Below are 17,757 nucleotides of genomic sequence, written 5' to 3'. Positions count from 1 at the left end.
TATACCAGCAGCTTACTTAACTATGTTATAATATATGTATAAAAAATTTCCTACAGGTGATTCACTTAGAGATGTCTATTCTAGTATCAAAAGTAATATTGTATCATAGTATTATTAAACAGGAGTTACAAATAATCATTAAGCTGTTCTTAGAAAATGTGGTTTATTGAACAAATCTATATAATATATTATTAAACACTACCTCACTACTTTTTCTCTGGCTGGTGTTTGATAGAAGGATCAGAAAACATATGAAGTGACTCGTGGAACAAATCCTCCGGCAAAGGTTCTTCTAGATCTTCTGGATAGAATGTCGGGAAAGCAGCTGGCTTTTCTTTCCGCTTTCTGCAAGAGAATACTTTTTGTTGAGTGAGGGTTTAATATTTCCTTTTTACTTTTTTAGTACGGTCTGTATGTGCTGTATGCAACCTTAACCTAGTAAAAATGATTTACAATAAATGTTTTAATATTGCAACTAAACAAGATTGTCATTTAAAGGAACGATAGAGTCCTGTTGTGATTTTGCAGACTTCTCTCCACACACAGATGAACTGTCTATAGCTAGGTAGCTCAGTGACTATAGTGCTCGCCTGGTAATCATAAAGTCACAGTTTCGATCCTGAGAAAAGTGTGTAGCTTTTTGATGGTTCGAAACTGGACCCAGTTGTTTTTTATCCATATTTGTTGGAGGGCTTTTAATAAATGGTCCTGACTAATGAAACAGCTGGTCTTAGTCAGTATCAAAGCCACGTTAAGTCATCTCACTTCTATCTACACTCATTATTCATTCACTCATATTTGGGTTCAAATATGCTCATAGCTGGTGTCCCCATCTAATTGATGATAGAAGGTTCCCATTATTCCATTGAACAATTTCCCTTTTATGACAAAACTAGCAGAGTACCCGTCCATAGTACGGGGTTGGCGTATAAGTATAAAATTAGTATTGCAGTTACACTCGTGCTTTGCATTTGCAATGGGAGAGGGCACAGTTTAAGAAAGTTTGGTTCTTATAATTAACGGTATACACACAATTTATAGTATAGCACATTTATTTACCATAGCTATAATGTTCTACCACTGCACCTAAACAATAGAAAAATGAAAAAAGTAAAGTTCTCGTTGTGTATCACAGCTTTTTGATGCAAATTAGCTGTTGTAATAGTGCTTGAATATCATAGAACCAACTTGTGTAGTTGAAACTGCTGACTAAATTCTTTAATTCCTTCTAAATATGAATATTCATAAGGTTAACATGGGAAACTTCAGAGCCACTGGGACAAAGTCCGAAAGGATTTTTGAGATAAGAATATGTCCATGTTAAGCAGGAACGTGAGCGATCATCATTCCAAATTTCAGCCCAATCCAAACAGTATTTAATGCGTGATTGAACTTCAAACAAACCAATAAACAAACAAACATACAAACTTTCTCATTTATAATATTAATATCATACTAATATTATAAATGTGAAAGTTTGTGTATTTGTTTGTTTGTTTGTTTGAAGTTCAATCACGCATTAACTACTGGTCGGATTGTGTTGAAATTTAGTATGATGATAGCTCACATTCTCGATTAACATATAGACATATTCTTACCTCAAAAATCCTTTCGGGCTCCGCCCCAGCGGCTCTAGAGTTTCCCATGTTAACCTTATGAGTATTCATATTTAAAAGGAAATAAATCATTTTGCCAGCTGTTTCAACTACACAATTTGTTTCTATGATATTCAATAGCATTAAAAGGTTATACGGTTTACCAACAGGGTGCAGCACCATTAGTTCTTTATACAATTTATGACAATAGCTAATTTGAAGTGGTAGAACATTATGGCTATGGTAGATATTCTATATACTATAGTATAGGCCTACCGTAGATTATAGTAAACCAATTTTTCTCAAAACGTGTCCTCTCTCATTGCAAATGCAAAGCACGAGTATTTAACTACAATAAGCATTATATACCAACCCCGTAGGAAGGACACTCAGCTAGTATAATATAATATTAGGTAAGATTATTAAATTTCAATGAGATACCAAATTTGTAATGTAAAATTTCAATAAATAATAATGAAATATAATTTTTTTTTTTACTACTCTACTAAAAACCAGACTCATAACATTTGTTTTATTACAGTTAGTAAGGCCTAGTAGTTGTAACTGTAATTACAGTAGAACCTCAATAACAAGTTTCTCTGTTATGTGATTGACGACTATAAAATAAGACATGTTATTAAGGTTGACTGATTATTGATGTTTGCAATAATAATATGCGATCAAGGGTAGGTAGCAAAAAATTAAGGGTATTTAAAAATTACACTTGTTATCAAGGGTAACTCATTATCGAGGTTCTTGTTATTAAGATTCCACTGTAATTGGTAAAAGCATCAAAGTAAAACCACTTAAACAATAAAAAAATAATTCTTTGAAAAATCTGGCAGAGGCCTTTAAATTGTCAAAATCTTCAATTACATCTGTTTTTAAGAGGATAACAGTTAGGCCTATAGTACATGTAAAACTCGCCTAAGAAAACATAAAAATTTGTCCGTTCTTGAAACTTGCAGGAATCGTAGAAATTACCATTAGGTCTTGAAGTCTGAAGAATCCCTAGTGATTGTGGGGTGGAAGTACTATTTTATGGAGGTTAAAGTTCAGGAGGGTAGTGATTTTGAGAACATTTTTATCTATGGGATCTAAGCAAGTGGGGTGTCGATTTCTATGATTCTTAGGATGCAGAATCGATAAAAAACATAATAAAATCAAAATCCATACAACCGTCAGTTTATTAGAAAATACAAATTTATTATTAAAAAACGAAATATGACAAATTAGGGTAAAATAATACAGTTAATATCAATTATTACAAAATTGATCATGAGTCTATGTGTCATATGTTTTATGATGTAGGCTATATCAAAATGCTATAGACGATTTAAGGAACATATTTTGGTGCATTTGATTCAGACTGTGTTATCAACATCTATCTTTCCAGATCCACTTAAACTCACAATTGTTAAACCATTGTATAAGAAGGGGGTAAAGACAGATGTTCAGAATTATAGGCCTATTTCTCTCACGTCTACTTTTAGTAAAGTAATCGAGAAGTTCGTTCTTGGGTGCCTAATACAATTTTTTGATGATCACAAAATTTTGTCAGATTTTCAGCATGGCTTTCGGAAGGGTCGGAGCACTATCACTGCTGCTGTTGATTTTGTTCACACTGCTCTTGAAAAACTTGATGAAGGTTGTAAAGTGGCAGCGCTTCTGCTAGACCTTTCGAAGGCCTTTGATCGGGTTGACCATTCTATCTTATTGGCAAAACTGATTGGCTATAAAGTTCCAGGATGGTTGGTGAGTCTGGTGGAATCTTATTTAAAAAATCGCCAACAATGCACCACAGTTTCTTTTGATGATGGTACGACAGAGAGAGAACATAGGTCGGAAACACGAGTGGTAACCTCAGGGGTTCTGCAGGGCTCAATTTTAGGACCATTTCTGTATACAGTTCATGTAAATAGTTTTATTGTCATGGATAATGTTTTTGCATGTATGTATGCAGATGATACTTCTGGGCTGTGCTGGGCAAACAATATGCTAAATCTTAAAGCTTTATTAACCAATTTTTCTGAAGCTGCCAATGCTTATTTTTTGGAAATAGGTTTAAAGGTAAACTTAACTAAGACTGATTTTGTACATTTCTCAATTGGTCGCAATGTTCCGGCTTTTAGCATCTCAGGTGATAATATGACTCTGGATGGTAATGATTTTTGTAAATTTCTTGGAATATTTTTTGACAAACATTTTACATGGGATAAACACATTGACCATGTTGGTGCTAAAGTCTTGAGTGGCATTTCTTTGCTAAGAAGACTTTCAAACTATTTGGACTGTGAAACATTAAGGTCAGTCTATTTTAGAGTGGTGTATCCATATCTGGCTTATGGGCTTGTCCTGTGGGGAGGTTCTTTTCACACTTATAACAAAAGAATTTTTCTGTTACAAAAAAGAGCTGTACGTTTGGTAGCAAAAGTTAGCCCAAGGACTCATAGAAAAGGCATTTTTGTGTCACACAACATTATGACTTTGTACGCAATGTATGTATACCAGGTTATATGTTTGGTTAAATTTAGCTGTAGTTCTGGTATTTTAATTTCTAATGTAGGACAAATGCATGACCATAACACTAGACAGTGTAATGATTTTTTTCAGAGTGAGAAGACATTTCAAAAGGACAGAGAATAGCCCTTATGTCAAGGGAACAATTTTTTTCAATAAGTTACCAAACTGCATAAAGAAACTAGAAGGTAAAAACTTCAAAATGGAATTTAAAAAATGGCTTATTAATAAATGCCCAGACAGTCTTGAAATGATTTTTTAAGTTGAAGGTATGCCTATTGTGTAAGTAGATTGGTTTGTTTGCCTCAACAGGATTGTTTTATTGTAGAGTAGAAAGCATGGTTTTGTTCTTTCTAACTTAAGTTTGAGTTTTTTTGCATGGTTTGCACTGTATGGTATGCTACTTATTTTATAATCTAAGTATTTTGACGATTGCAATGCATGTTATATGATGTTAAAAGCATTAAAGACATTTCATTTCATAAACCAAGAAACTGGTAGTGACCCTACCCTCCTCCTTGGCCATTTGAAACCTCAGAAGGTTTTTGGAACTGGTAATTACGCCTCTTTAACCACTACGTATCATATATTACTTTGATTCCTGCCTCACAAAATGTCCTTGTTAACATGATTATTAAGTGTTGTTTGTTGTCAGCATTAGCAAGAAATGATTCTTGGTTTGTAGACACAGCAACATTTCATGGCATTCCTTGAGGCAGGAATTGAATTAAGACAGTTTAGGAAATGCTGATGAACTAATTGTGCAGTTAGCCTTAGAAAATACGTGTAGCGCTATTTTCACCCCAAGTTTCATAAGTAGACCAATTTTTTTCTACTAGTCTTTTAGTAGAATTTTACCTGCACTATTAAGATAGCTGAACAGTGTTGTTAGTGTCAGTGTTAGATTTGGTCAGTGGTAAAACGTTCCCAGGCCATTACACAGCACATTAAATCAAATTTTTAAATCGGCTCTAGCATTTTGCATAAGTGAATTGAATCCAAAGGAACCATAAGTCACTATTAGCTGCACCCTGACCTTTAAGGTTTTTATCACCTACCAGACAACAGCTAGTTGCGTCGTGTCCAATGTACATCCTGGGTTGATCTACTATAATTTTGAATGTGACCCGCCTAATGTTTAAATGTGATTTTTAGCGAATTTCCCCTATAGGGAATAAGCTATTACCGTAGTACTCATTGTAAGACCTGGACCCAGGACCGATTTACTTTTTCGTTTTGAGGTCCCTAGAGACCAAAAACACCATCCGTCAATATTCATATATATATGTGTCCGTTAGTGCGATAACTCGAGCAAAAATCATCCGATTTTGATGAAATTTGGTTCAAACGTATAAACCTACGTTTATTCGAACGAGTTCGCAAACCAGCATGATCGGACTATGGGAACAGGGGTTTATGGGGGGTTTTATAGTGAAAAAATTGGTTTTTCCCATTTTTGACCCTAAAAACTTAAAATTTAGCATTTTCTTTCCAAACCATTTTGTAGAGCTTAAAAAAACAAATAATTTAGTATATTGAAGCGTTTATATGCGCCTAATGGTTACGGAGAAAATTCCAAAAATCTGTAAATTTAAAAGTTATTCTTATGGAGAATAAGTAAACTGTTGTATAGTTCGGCCGCTTAGAAAGCGACCTCCTCCAGCATTGGTTTAGCATTAGCGCGCAGGTCGTTTTCTAAGCGGCTGAACTATAGTTTGCTTGTTTATGAACATATTTTGATCAAATTTGGAAAATGCATTAATTTCATACTAAACTATTACATTTTACAAAAAAACACCTTTTTACTCTCCCTGTTGCAGCAAACCTAAGTACTCGTTAAACAAATGTTATTTAAATAGGGAATAAATGTGATATTTTTAAGGAGACATTTTAGTGTAAATCCAATCAGGCAAATGGAAACTCGCTTAGTCTGCAGGTTTGCTGCGGCGGGGGTATTTTATGTTATAATATTTGTGTTGTGTTGAAATGTGTGTTTTACCAAAGATGTTTGTTGGACAAACTCTTCAATTTGATGTTGGGGTCTACAGGAAATAATATACTCACCTCAGTGGTAGTACTGTGTCGAAAATGTAAACATAACCGTTGACTGGGCCTGGCACTCCAACACCACGGACATACAATATGTTGTATTTGGTGTTTATCCTCATAACCTAAAAATCATCAATAATAAATGTATCTAGTAGCACAATTTAAGTTTTTTTTTTTATTCAGACACAAATTTTTAGTACGATACTTTATGTCATCTAACTAACAATGTATAATGTTAGAGAAACTAAAACATTAATTAAATAATTGAATATGAAATGGGATAGTAAACTGAACAAAGTAGAAAACGTTTAATTTATGCCACTACGTTAGAACTCGAGAGGCATCAGATGATTCCAATTCTTACACATAGCAAACATAGTAAAACAGATTGATTTATACACATTTTTTTAAATTTTCTAGCAATATTAGGACTTATTGCGACTCCACTCAAGTCTTTTAAAGCCAGTTATTTTTGTGCATTGACGTTGTTAAACCTTAACTGTCACACATTGATATTAGAAACCATTTGAATAATCGATAATTATATTCAAACCACCCACATTAATTTGACTATAATTGGATATATATCCGGAGAAGTTTGAGGGACCCATTTTGATTTTATAGATTAAACTTAAGTAATTTTCATTTCTAGATAATAACGGGAATGGTAGCTAGCTTATTTGAAGAAAAGTCCACATTAATACATAAAACATACAATAGTTTGTCACCCGAGAGACTTTCTCTACAATGGACAAGTCCATTTCCCCCTTTGTCTACACATGATAAAATCCCACAGGGGACAAAATATTGTGTGTTTTTAGTTTTTATTTTGTGTGTTCAATGTGTGGAGGAGCAAGCTGGTCTAGAGGTAGAGTGCGGGACTTTGATCCCCGAGGTCTTGGATTTAAATCCCACCAATCACCAATGGATTTGATCTAAATGATAATGCCGCAACCCTCTAAGCCTAGTCTGAAGTAATGTGTAAAACAATTCCGGGTTAGAGTCTACGTCCAAGGGGATGGTAAAGATGGGACATAAACAAAACAAACACTCGTCAATGTATACAATGACCTATCTGGACTTTTTCTCAGGTAAGCAGCTAATATCACCCTTTTTTCATTAAACAAAACTATCCTAAAAGAAGTTTTCAAATAAGGAAGTCCCACTGTAACAGATATTCACCTGCATCCCTCGGAGAACTCTCCATCTGTTTCCCATGTGTCCAGGCAACTTAGTCCCAGGCCATATCCTAGCCTTCTCTCCACCCCCGCCAGTGTTGCCTCCCTTGCGATGGGTCTTGGTCTGGCCGTGAGTTGCTGGCATCCCGTGGAACCCCCATCTCTTCATCACCCCTTGGAACCCACGGTCGATGCTGGACAGTAACACTTGATACATGTTGTTTGGATGAATATTCACACTTTGTGAAAGTATCGAGTAGGAAAAAAATGTTTGAAACTTGATAATCCTACACTTGATGGTCCAACCAGGGTTGCCACCATAGTGGGATAATAAAATTCATGCAGAATTCATGGTATTCATTGGTAGTTTAAAAAAAATTCATGGTCAATGCGCTTATACAATTTCAACACGAATGAGTTTTGCCGATTTCATAAACTGACGTTAAAGAAGCAGTTTCTTTGTGTGTTACTTTTGAATAACCTTTCATACCTAATATACAGCTTTTTTAGAGTGATTGATAAACATTCAAAACAAAGTTGAAAACAAAACAGGTTTAGCTATTCTATATGAGATATTGGAGAAGAATTGTAAAATATATTAAGTCTAGGTCTAATTCAGTCTTTCCACCGAAATAAAACTAAAATCCCACTCACCCAGCCAAAAAAGTCCTGTTTTATCCCCCTACATAATTGTCATAAAATGTACATTCTAGATTATCTTATTCCACAACATACTAAGATATGATGATTTTATCCAAAAAGCTAAAAAAAATCAGGCGTCAGAGTCGGAAATTCGGTTTTATTGCGCACCCCGTTTCAATTCAGTGCATGGTCTAAAACATCTGTTTTTGTGATTTAAGTCCCCATACCCCTTTTTCATACACGGGGGTAGCCTACAAATAGCCTACGGGGGTAGCCTCATTGGTAGGGGGGCCTACAAATGATTTTTCGGACCATATACAGTCCTCGGGAAGTCTCAGCTGACATCAGAATCTTTGAATGACTTGGAATGAACTAAGCAATTGTTTCTGATCGTGGAACATGTTAAATAATCATCTCCACACAGTATTTTCATGGTGTTTGTTCCTATGGATTGTTTTCAAATATTTAACTATAAATGGTTCTGGTTGAATAATTATTCCTGATTTTGAAAATTCATGGTCCATTTTAGAAATCTATGCATAATCCATGCCTTTTTTCATGGTCACAAGAATCCATGCATAATTCAAGCTTTTCAAGGTTTTCATGGCTGGTGGCAACCCTGTCCAACACACTGTGACAAGTAAGTCGTCTAACATTATCTGTACAATACTACAATTTGGTTTATTTAAAAAAAGCTACGGATATAGTTATGTCTTATAAGCAAATTTCCCATGTAGGGAATGTGCTATTACCGTAGATCTCATGATAAGACCTACACCCAGGACCGATTTACTTTATTGTTTTGATGTTACCAGAGGCCAAAAATGTCGTATTATGTGTCCCTACCACTTTATATTGGAATATTAATAAATTGCAAAATTTTTCAGGAGGAAGATTCAAGAAGCTGAGTGGAGAAAGATTTGTGAAAATCAAGAGCAAGGTAAGAAGATTCAAAAGATGTGGAGTCTTTAGTAAAATACATATTAAGAGTTAGCCTACATAATTTAGAAGCAGATGACTATAAAATGTAACACTCACGTTTTCCCTCTGATATCCACAACGTCGCCGACACTAAAGTGGTTGGCGTAGAGTGGAGTGCCAGCCTGAATGGCAGCCTCCGGAGAGATGAAGAATCTACACAGCTGCTTCTTGGGCATCAGGCCAGCCTTGGCGAACAGTCCACAATACTCTCTGGTGTACTGGAACAAGAGTTGTCATACAATGGGACATTGAGCATTGGCTTGAATCAACATTTTAAAAAATGCCACTTTGCTCACTAATTCGTGCACAAATTAATAACACTATTACTATTCAAATTTAAGAATAAGTAGTAAGGATAAGTGATCGGAAACTAAGTGGGAGAGAAAAATTAAAACTTACATTTTGAGGGTCGGCACTCTCTGCACCCACCATTAGAAGTCCATATCTGCTACTTTCTCTATATCGTATTTCTCTTTTGTCTTTGACTTCCTCTGGTGGGATGTATTTCACCACATGATTATCAACGATCTATAAAAAATTATTATTTCAGATAGGCCTACTTATAAAATAAGAAGAAAAACAGAACTCAACTAAGTAGGCTAACATACATACCTATATTATTATTATTTTATTATATTATTAGTTATACTATAGGTCGGCCGGTTAGAAAACAACCTGCGCGAAATTTTTAGTGCATGTAGGGGAGGTAACGGCGAGGGAGGGTATGTTCCCCCTCTCCGCCAATGGCCGTTTTCACACTGCACGACACGATACCAGCACGACACCGACAGAGCGCCACCCCGATATCATGTTCGTTTTTATGTTTTGTGTAAAATGTGTATTAGGTACATATTTATTTAATCTGACGACACATCAAGTGTCTTTTGAGTATTTTGATAACCTGACAAGGGTGGAAATATTTTAATAACCGCCAAAACATATGCAGCACTTGGTACATGTAGGATTGTATTTAAATGTTTATGTACTGCAGGAATTCATATCCTAGACAATAAAAAATAATGTATGAACTTACTAAGGTTATATAATACTGACTTACGATGGAATTTATCAACAACAACAAAATACGTAGGCCTAATACGAATGTACCAAATATTATTAGACTTTTTAAGGACAGGAAACTCACTTGTATCAAAGTTGTTGTGAACCTATTTCCGTTCTTATCCCACATGGGCTGTTGGCCAATTTTTCGACCGATAAGACCAGTTCTCCTGGTTTTCTTGTGCCATTCTCCACGTGGTTCAGCTTCAATTTTCAGCGGCGATTTCAGCTGATAAGTGGAGAGCCCACTGATGATTGCTGGGGGCCCGAACTTCTCATGAACCACTTCCTCGATAAACTGCTTGTTAGGCTCTGTCAGAGACTGATCAACATTCTAGAAAAACAAAAACGCTAAGCATATTAAGAGGAACCAAAATATTCTCATATGAATTAGCTTCTGGATCACTGTATTTATTTTAAATGTTTTAAACAACCTTATCTGTGTTTATTAGTATTGTATACCACTGCTATTTTTTACTTGATAAGTTTATCTTTAAGTGTTGCAGCAATATCAAACAAATTTGTCATCTAGCCGATGTTGGCAGATCTATCAAAACCATTCAATATCCTTGGTAAACAAGCACAAAAAAAAATAACCAAATAACTAATAAATCTGGCAAATATGAGTACCGGTATAATTACAAGAACGGCAAAAATATAGACACATGCTGCACAACTTTTGTTTGTTCTACGCCAAAATTAATGTGAAGCCTATGCGTGTTTCATGTGTCTTTTTTAAACTGTATTGACAGATTTGCCTACGTAAACTGGATCAGTGTTTCCTGGTGTAACAGGGTGTCCACCGTCCGGGAAAACCGGGATAACCGGGAATTATGCGTGATTTTTTTTAACCGGAAAAAACCGGGAATTATGCGTGAATTTTGTATTTAACCGGGAATTTTTTGCCGCGACCGCAGGAGACAACGATGACATTTCCGTGACCATGGGAGACAACGATGACGTATCTATAACCGTATCCGTAACCGCGGGAGACGATGACGACATTTCCGTATTGACATATCACTATTTTTAGGAAGTTATTAATAAATTGCAGGATTAGGGATTAGTTTTTAATTTTTGGATTATTTAATCAGTAATATATAAAAATTGAATACTTTTGTCTGGCAATATTACAGCAAGCATAATTTTTTCCCCTTAACTGAGAATGCTCTTTCCGATAACTAAAATAGCGAGCTGTGTTAATGCTAAAACAGCATTGCGGGAGTTGGTGCACAACACGTTGGAAATTTTAGTATAAAAAGTACGACCTGAACTACCTGGAATTTTTTTTTACTCATGAATTTTTTCTGGTTGGCTTGGTGGACACCCTGTGTAACCTACTTATGTATATGATGATAAACATTTGTTGTGTACCACTTAGTCACGTAGAGGTAATTATGGATGAAATATTTTTTTATTATTTTGCTAATTGAATTACTGATTTCCCAACTATATGTAAAGGTTTCCCCATAGGGTATATTTTCACAGTGTATGAATAGCTGAGTGAAGTACTGAGCACCAGGCATAAGAGAGTTTATTTTGCCCACATTCCTTGAACGCTATTATTTAAGTCAGTCATTTATTATTTTATTTGTTTTCAAGCTTAAACTTTATTTTGCATTTTGCTTTCCAGATTTGTTTACAATGAGTTATCTACGACAGGCTAGTTACCTAACTTTCCAAGCAATCCGGAGCAGTCTAATGGCAATAATGAAAGCTGAAACCTAACTAGAGTCATCTCCCTGCTCTAGTGTTCAGTATTCTTGAATATAACACAGATGTTGATGGGCTGTGAGCTAATCACGACACACAAGCCCAAACAGATAATACTCGTTCTTAGAATGTTACCACGTACCACCGCAGTGGCCTCTGCTTACCACATAGTGGGAAACACTCAACTGGGTGACATATATTTTATCCTGTGACGGACCCTAGAAATCTGAACCTATAGTCCTACACTCATCTCCATTCATACTTGGCATAAAATACCTACTTTGTATGGTTGCCATTTCATTGAAAAAGTACGGAAAATAAATAAATGATACGTCTTATAACACTTAAAACATATATTTAAGCTTATACTGTTACTCTCACAAGACAGTAAATATACAAAAAAGATGGTAAGTGGTGATTGATTTTGATTGGACACTCCAATCATCATCAGACCCAATAGGCGAATGATTTTTCATGCTTACGCCTATTGGGTCTGATGATGATTGGAGTGTCCAATCGAAATCGATCTCCACTTACCATCTTTTTGGTATATTTAACGTCTTGTGAGTAACAGTATTTTAAGTGTAAATGTATGTTTTAAGTGTTGTAAGACGTATCTTTTATTTACTTTCCGTAAAGATAATAACACGTACAATGCTGATCAAGAAGTTATTTGTTGAAAAAGTATAAAGTAGTTGTGTAGGTACTAAACATGGGTTGGTCAACTTGACCATTTTTGAAAATATACCAAGATTTATATATAAATTTAAATTTGTATAACTTATTAAATAACAAATTAGTATACAAATTAATTATGCTTATTGGGCAACATATACCCAAACATTTTGGCTAAACCTAGGCTATATTTTTTGGAGTGGAAACTAGGGTAAAAAACTAGTAGGCCTAAGGTAGTCAAAATATTCTGCGTTAATAGCTCCCAAAACTCTTAGGTCCCACCTGTTAGGAAAGCTTTCCAACTTTCATCAATAAATGTTTTTTTGCAGCATTGGAGTAGGGACTACCACAAAGGATCATAGCATGATATTATTTTATTCTTCCAAAAGAACTGAAACACCGTATAGCTCTCCTATAGAATAGGGTTAGGACCACACATTTGAAATGAAATACCGAAGGGATGCAAATCGATCAGCAAAAGTGTTAAGAAATAAAATATTTATGTAGGCTACATACAAGAACATGTTACTTACAACAAGCTCCTTTCTAAGGAACCACAACGGAAATCGAGGCCTTGTTAAGTTGATGGGATGTCCAGGTCGCCTGTGTCTCACTTGAACTGTAAGAGTTCCATTGAAAATACTGAAACAAAAATCTACTTTAGTACTGTAGTACACCTTTTCATCCTGGTTTTAAAATATACTAGGAAACTCAATTGAGTGTTGTATAATATTAAACAAATGCATACTAAGCTATGTGCGAGTAATTTTAACCTTGATATAAACATAAGGTGTATAAGAAATATAAGTAAAAAAACCACAGTTGATTTATTTCAAAACACACATCAGACAATAAGACAACGTCCATTTTAATAACCCCATGCTTTAACTTATATTTGTAAGGGTTAGGTTGGGTTGAGTTAGGTTTGGTTTGCTCGGTTAGGTTTGTTATGTTAGGTCAAGCTGGGTTTGTATAGGTTGGTTGGCACTTTTAACCCTTAGGCCTATTAAGATTTATATATGTTACGGTACCCAAGCGATAAAAGTGCTTAGGCCTGGTTTGTCTAACTTAGCCAAGGAAGCCTACAATTTTCAAAAATCGCTGATTAAGTCCATGGTAGGTAGCCTACTGGGATTTTTATGACCTTCTGGTTTTCGTGGTGGTGGATATTCATATTATCTTTTTTTACAGAGGAAAACAGGCTTTGAAATTATGTTTCAGAAAGTGCGTATGTCATGTTAGGTGCAACCTACAGGCACTAGAGACGGAGGATTAACTTTAAATACATTACAAAAGTTACATTTAAGTTTATTGTTTCTTTAGGAATAGATTTTAAGTTTACAATGAACTAACAGACTTGATTCAAATGCCACCTACTGATAGGGTTTTGCCACCAAAAGACTTCTTCAATCAAAACTTCAGGTTACCTAACTTAGCCTATATTTTTAAACCGGCTAAGGCTATGTGCAATCCCGTTTTACAATAAGTTACTCAAATTAAGAAAACACTGGGTACATCTGAGTGAGATTCACAGTAGGCCTAATTTTTGCTTGATGCTCATGGTTTCAAATTAACCATAACCCTTTCGATGCTAGAACTTTTTTAAGTTTTTTAACTTACCGGTCTACTTATTTTGTCCGAAAAGTGCTAGGCTTACCACGGCAGAGTCTAGTTATGGGAGAAAAAAAAAACAAGAAAAATAAAATTTATCATCTCACAAGTCTTAACCCTCCGAGTGTAAAGCGTCGCGTAATAGACGCACAACACTACTGCCGTGGTGTTATGCATCGCTTTTGCGACACACAAACATCGTTTACGGCGAAGGCTCTGGGACTGACTGAATCAGATTGAACTGGATCGAGATTGGTATCGTTGTTTTCGGCAGATTCTAAGCTTTCTCCTGATGTCTGTTTCTAGACGCTTTTCATTTTAGTTCCGAAAATATTGTAGCAGACAGCTGACGTGCGTATTTGTTAACAACTTGGTTAACCTCACACCGATGACTGATGTGTTTTATTACGTTTATCGTTGTTTTAGTGTTAACAAAAAAATAAAAAGTAGTGAAATAGGCCTACGTGGTGCATTATAAGAAGATTTGAGTGAATTTGAAGGGCTGGTTGATGATCCTGAAGAAGTAGGTAGCGATATTGATGTAAATTATCGGCCAGATTCCTAGCTATGGTTAGGCTATGTATTCTTAGCTATTGCTAAGTGTACAAAATCTGTTATTCACCCATAACTTATTTATTTGCAAATTTACTTCCTTATATTATTATATTTTTGTAATCCTTATTAAATTTTAGAAACAAAGTGGCTATTTTTAAATATTTGTAGACTTAAGTATAAATTATAAAAATTTATTGAGCGCAAACATAAGTTTTTTTCATTTATTTTATAATTTTTGAGAAATGTTCACCCCACAAAAATTGTTGAAAATTTTTTTTGTAATGTTTTATATATTAGGCCTACATTGAAGCCCATAATTTCCCAAACAAAATGATATATAAAACAGTGTACTTTACATTGTTTTTAATTTTCTAAGATACATTTTAATAAAATCCTGCGATTGCGCAATAAATGGGCGGACATTAATACCAATACTATGGACACTTGGAGGGTTAAGGAACGATATATCGGGCCTCGATCATATGAGGAATCGAAAGAAACCATCGCTGTTGCTATTTAAACTCACACTATCGAAAGTCGCGCCGACACGATTCGCAAGAAACGGGAACAGCAATATATATAGTTCCATAACTTGCACAAGTTAGCACTGAAAGGGTCAAGTTGCTAGTGAGTTATAATCATGTTTCATTTCAAAGGTTCTGTTCCTTAGCCTATAAGTATTAGTGATGGGAGAATCGAATACAGAATCGAATAGTATTCGAATACAGCCCGAGTATTCGTAGATTCGAATACTTCAGATTCGTACGAATACTTTTTTGTGAATACTCTTGACCTCAGATTTTGCAGGATTTTTGAATCTAGAAAGCGAATTCGGGGGATTCAAAAATGTTTTCAACACTTTTTCAACTACTGAATTCCCTTTTGAATTCGTAAGAGTATTTAATGTTTTTACTGCAGCATTTGTTTTCATCTATTTGTTATAATTTTACCATTAGCCCTATAATTTACATAAGATTATATTATTAATTGTTAACATTTAGAATATATTGGATACCTATTTAAAATATTAGGTTACTACTGGTAGAGGGCAATTGAATAGAATTTATTATAACTACAACCGATTTATATAGTTACATGGCAAAATAACATGAATATCTTATGTAAATTATCCATACAAATGAATAAGACATATTATTAAATATATTAATTAGTTAATAATAGAAAATAATACATTAATAAGACTGTAACTGACCATGAAATAATGATAAGTCAAAATAAATGTACCTTTTAAAAATCATATAATTTAAAATTACATTGAATAAATTATATTAATGAATTAATTACTGTAAAACGAAATAACAGTGGCCAAAAGAACCGTCGCATTATAAAAAAAGAATTACACACTCATTTTCCATGCTTTGCATACTCAAAGGTGTTTGAATACAAGTATTCGTAAAAGTATTCGAATACAGGGGAGGCTACGAATTCACTGTATTCGATTCTTTAAAGTATTCGATTCTCCCATCACTAATAAGTATAAGTTAGAGGAAAAGAGGATTGAGAAAAAATGAAAATACAGCGAAGACCTAAGGATAGTTAGGGCTTAGTTTTAGTCTACTTGAGTTATATTACCAATTGATGTATTATGGCTCTTTGGGGAACAATAATAGATAGTTGTAGGAACTTATTCCACTACAACTTTGGCTAGGGGTCTATGCTAAAAACTCACCTAGTTAATCCAGTTACATGAGGAAACGATTGTTGTTGTGACTTAAGTATATTGTGAATCCCTAAAATCTTAGAGGATATCCCAGCCATATTTGTTGAAAGTTTTTTACTTAATTTTTCAAACAAATTCCATGCTTAAAGTTATGCTAGATAACCTAAAATCTAATTCATCAACAGTGCAACAGAAATAAGAAATCAAATAACAGAAAGTTTAATATTCAGACGACGGGCACGGGTAGCCTAATGTGTATACAGCTGATTTAGGGAGACAGTAAGAAAGCAAAAAGCAATAAGCAACTGGACTTGGACTAACCCAACCGTCTGGTCAAAATAACGGGTGGGTGCTGAACTCGGAGAGCCACTGCCATAGATTATAAAATCTATTGTCAATCATTACAATATTGTGTGTAGCGTACATATCATAATATCAATATAATTACTTTGAGACAATGACACACAAAAGTATATTCGTATTTGAGCTGAATATAAATGCAAGATCTGTTTAAAATGAATAATTAAGTTAATCTAATCCTGTCAGAAGGGGGTTTTTTATGGTTCGGAACTGGTCCCAGTTGTTTTATAACATTGTTCTGTTCTTAAACTTATAAAGGACCTGCCAGTCAAAGGACCTGCCTAAAGTAAAAAAAAAAAAAATGGTTGATGACAACTAAGCTACACAGATTATCAGCTCATTTCATTTTCATAATAACTGAATGAAGATTTAAATTGTTGAATAAACTGTGCATGACAAATGTTGGAATCAGAGAAGAGTGGACATACAAGCTACAAAAAATATACTGGTACTTCAATAAAATGTCGTAACTGCTCACTTTTGTAGAGTTTCTTGAGAGGATAATGTTTCCCTCCCTTTTAGCCTGGTTTCCCTGAAGGGGTAACCGGTAGCACAACGTCCACAACATTTCTTCATTCACGGTTGTGATGATTATTTATAGCTTAGTGTGATAGCACCAGAGAGTCAAAGTTTCGACAATGTTGGACTTCTCGTCTCAAAAAGCCTTTACTGCTTATTAAATTCCGAATCACTTTGTGCAAGTCCCATGCATCTACGATTTTTTTGTAGAAGTTATAGAACTTTTAAATTTTGTTAGTGAAAAGGGCCATTTTGGGATAAACTATTAATTTAGAAAATTTCAAATACGCAAAAAAACAGGTTTTTTTTTCGTATTTAAGAAACGATTTTGGTATCAAAAGCAAGCTTATAATGTCCTCTTCGGAGGCAATGCCAATTTTAGCGAATTTCCCATATAGGGAATAAGCTATTACCGTAGTACTCATGGTAAGACCTGGACCCGGGACCGATTTTTTTTTCGTTTTGAGGTCCCTATAGGCCAAAAACCCCATCCGTTCAAATTCATATATATATATATTTATTATATTATATTTATATATATTTCTATTTTATATTATTTATTTATTATTTATATATATACTGTATTTATATGTGTGCCTGTTAGCGCGATAACACGAGC

General features: G+C 34.6%; 1 protein-coding gene across 1 annotated transcript; it reads right to left on the bottom strand.

Annotated features, from left to right (window-relative positions):
• Positions 1-146: 146 nt before the first annotated feature.
• Positions 147-16,458, bottom strand: LOC129000140 (39S ribosomal protein L3, mitochondrial). Its single transcript, XM_054427066.1, has 8 exons — positions 16,269-16,458; positions 12,946-13,054; positions 10,110-10,358; positions 9,365-9,493; positions 9,023-9,183; positions 7,347-7,536; positions 6,180-6,286; positions 147-345 (listed from the first exon to the last, which is right to left on the bottom strand). Exons 1-8 carry the CDS (start codon positions 16,355-16,357, stop codon positions 207-209), a joined length of 1,173 nt encoding a protein of 390 aa, XP_054283041.1. The 5' UTR covers positions 16,358-16,458; the 3' UTR covers positions 147-206.
• Positions 16,459-17,757: the final 1,299 nt, after the last annotated feature.

The sequence above is a fragment of the Macrosteles quadrilineatus genome, unplaced genomic scaffold, assembly GCF_028750875.1.
Source record: "Macrosteles quadrilineatus isolate MER2022 unplaced genomic scaffold, UCM_ALF_1.0 Scaffold_8__2_contigs__length_117827958, whole genome shotgun sequence".
NCBI lineage: Eukaryota > Metazoa > Arthropoda > Insecta > Hemiptera > Cicadellidae > Macrosteles > Macrosteles quadrilineatus.
The sequence above is the reverse complement of the archived record's forward strand: the minus strand, read 5'-3'. Positions and strand labels throughout refer to the sequence as shown.

Coding starts and splice junctions, on each gene's coding strand:
- LOC129000140 (XM_054427066.1), bottom strand. CDS start 16,357: ATGGCTGGGATATCCTCTAAGATTTTAGGGATTCACAATATACTTAAG. Junction 9,494..10,109: donor TCACAACAACTTTGATACAA/GTGAGTTTCCTG, acceptor AATTTTTTATAG/ATCGTTGATAATCATGTGGT. Junction 7,537..9,022: donor GTGGATATCAGAGGGAAAAC/GTGAGTGTTACA, acceptor GTTACTGTCCAG/CATCGACCGTGGGTTCCAAG.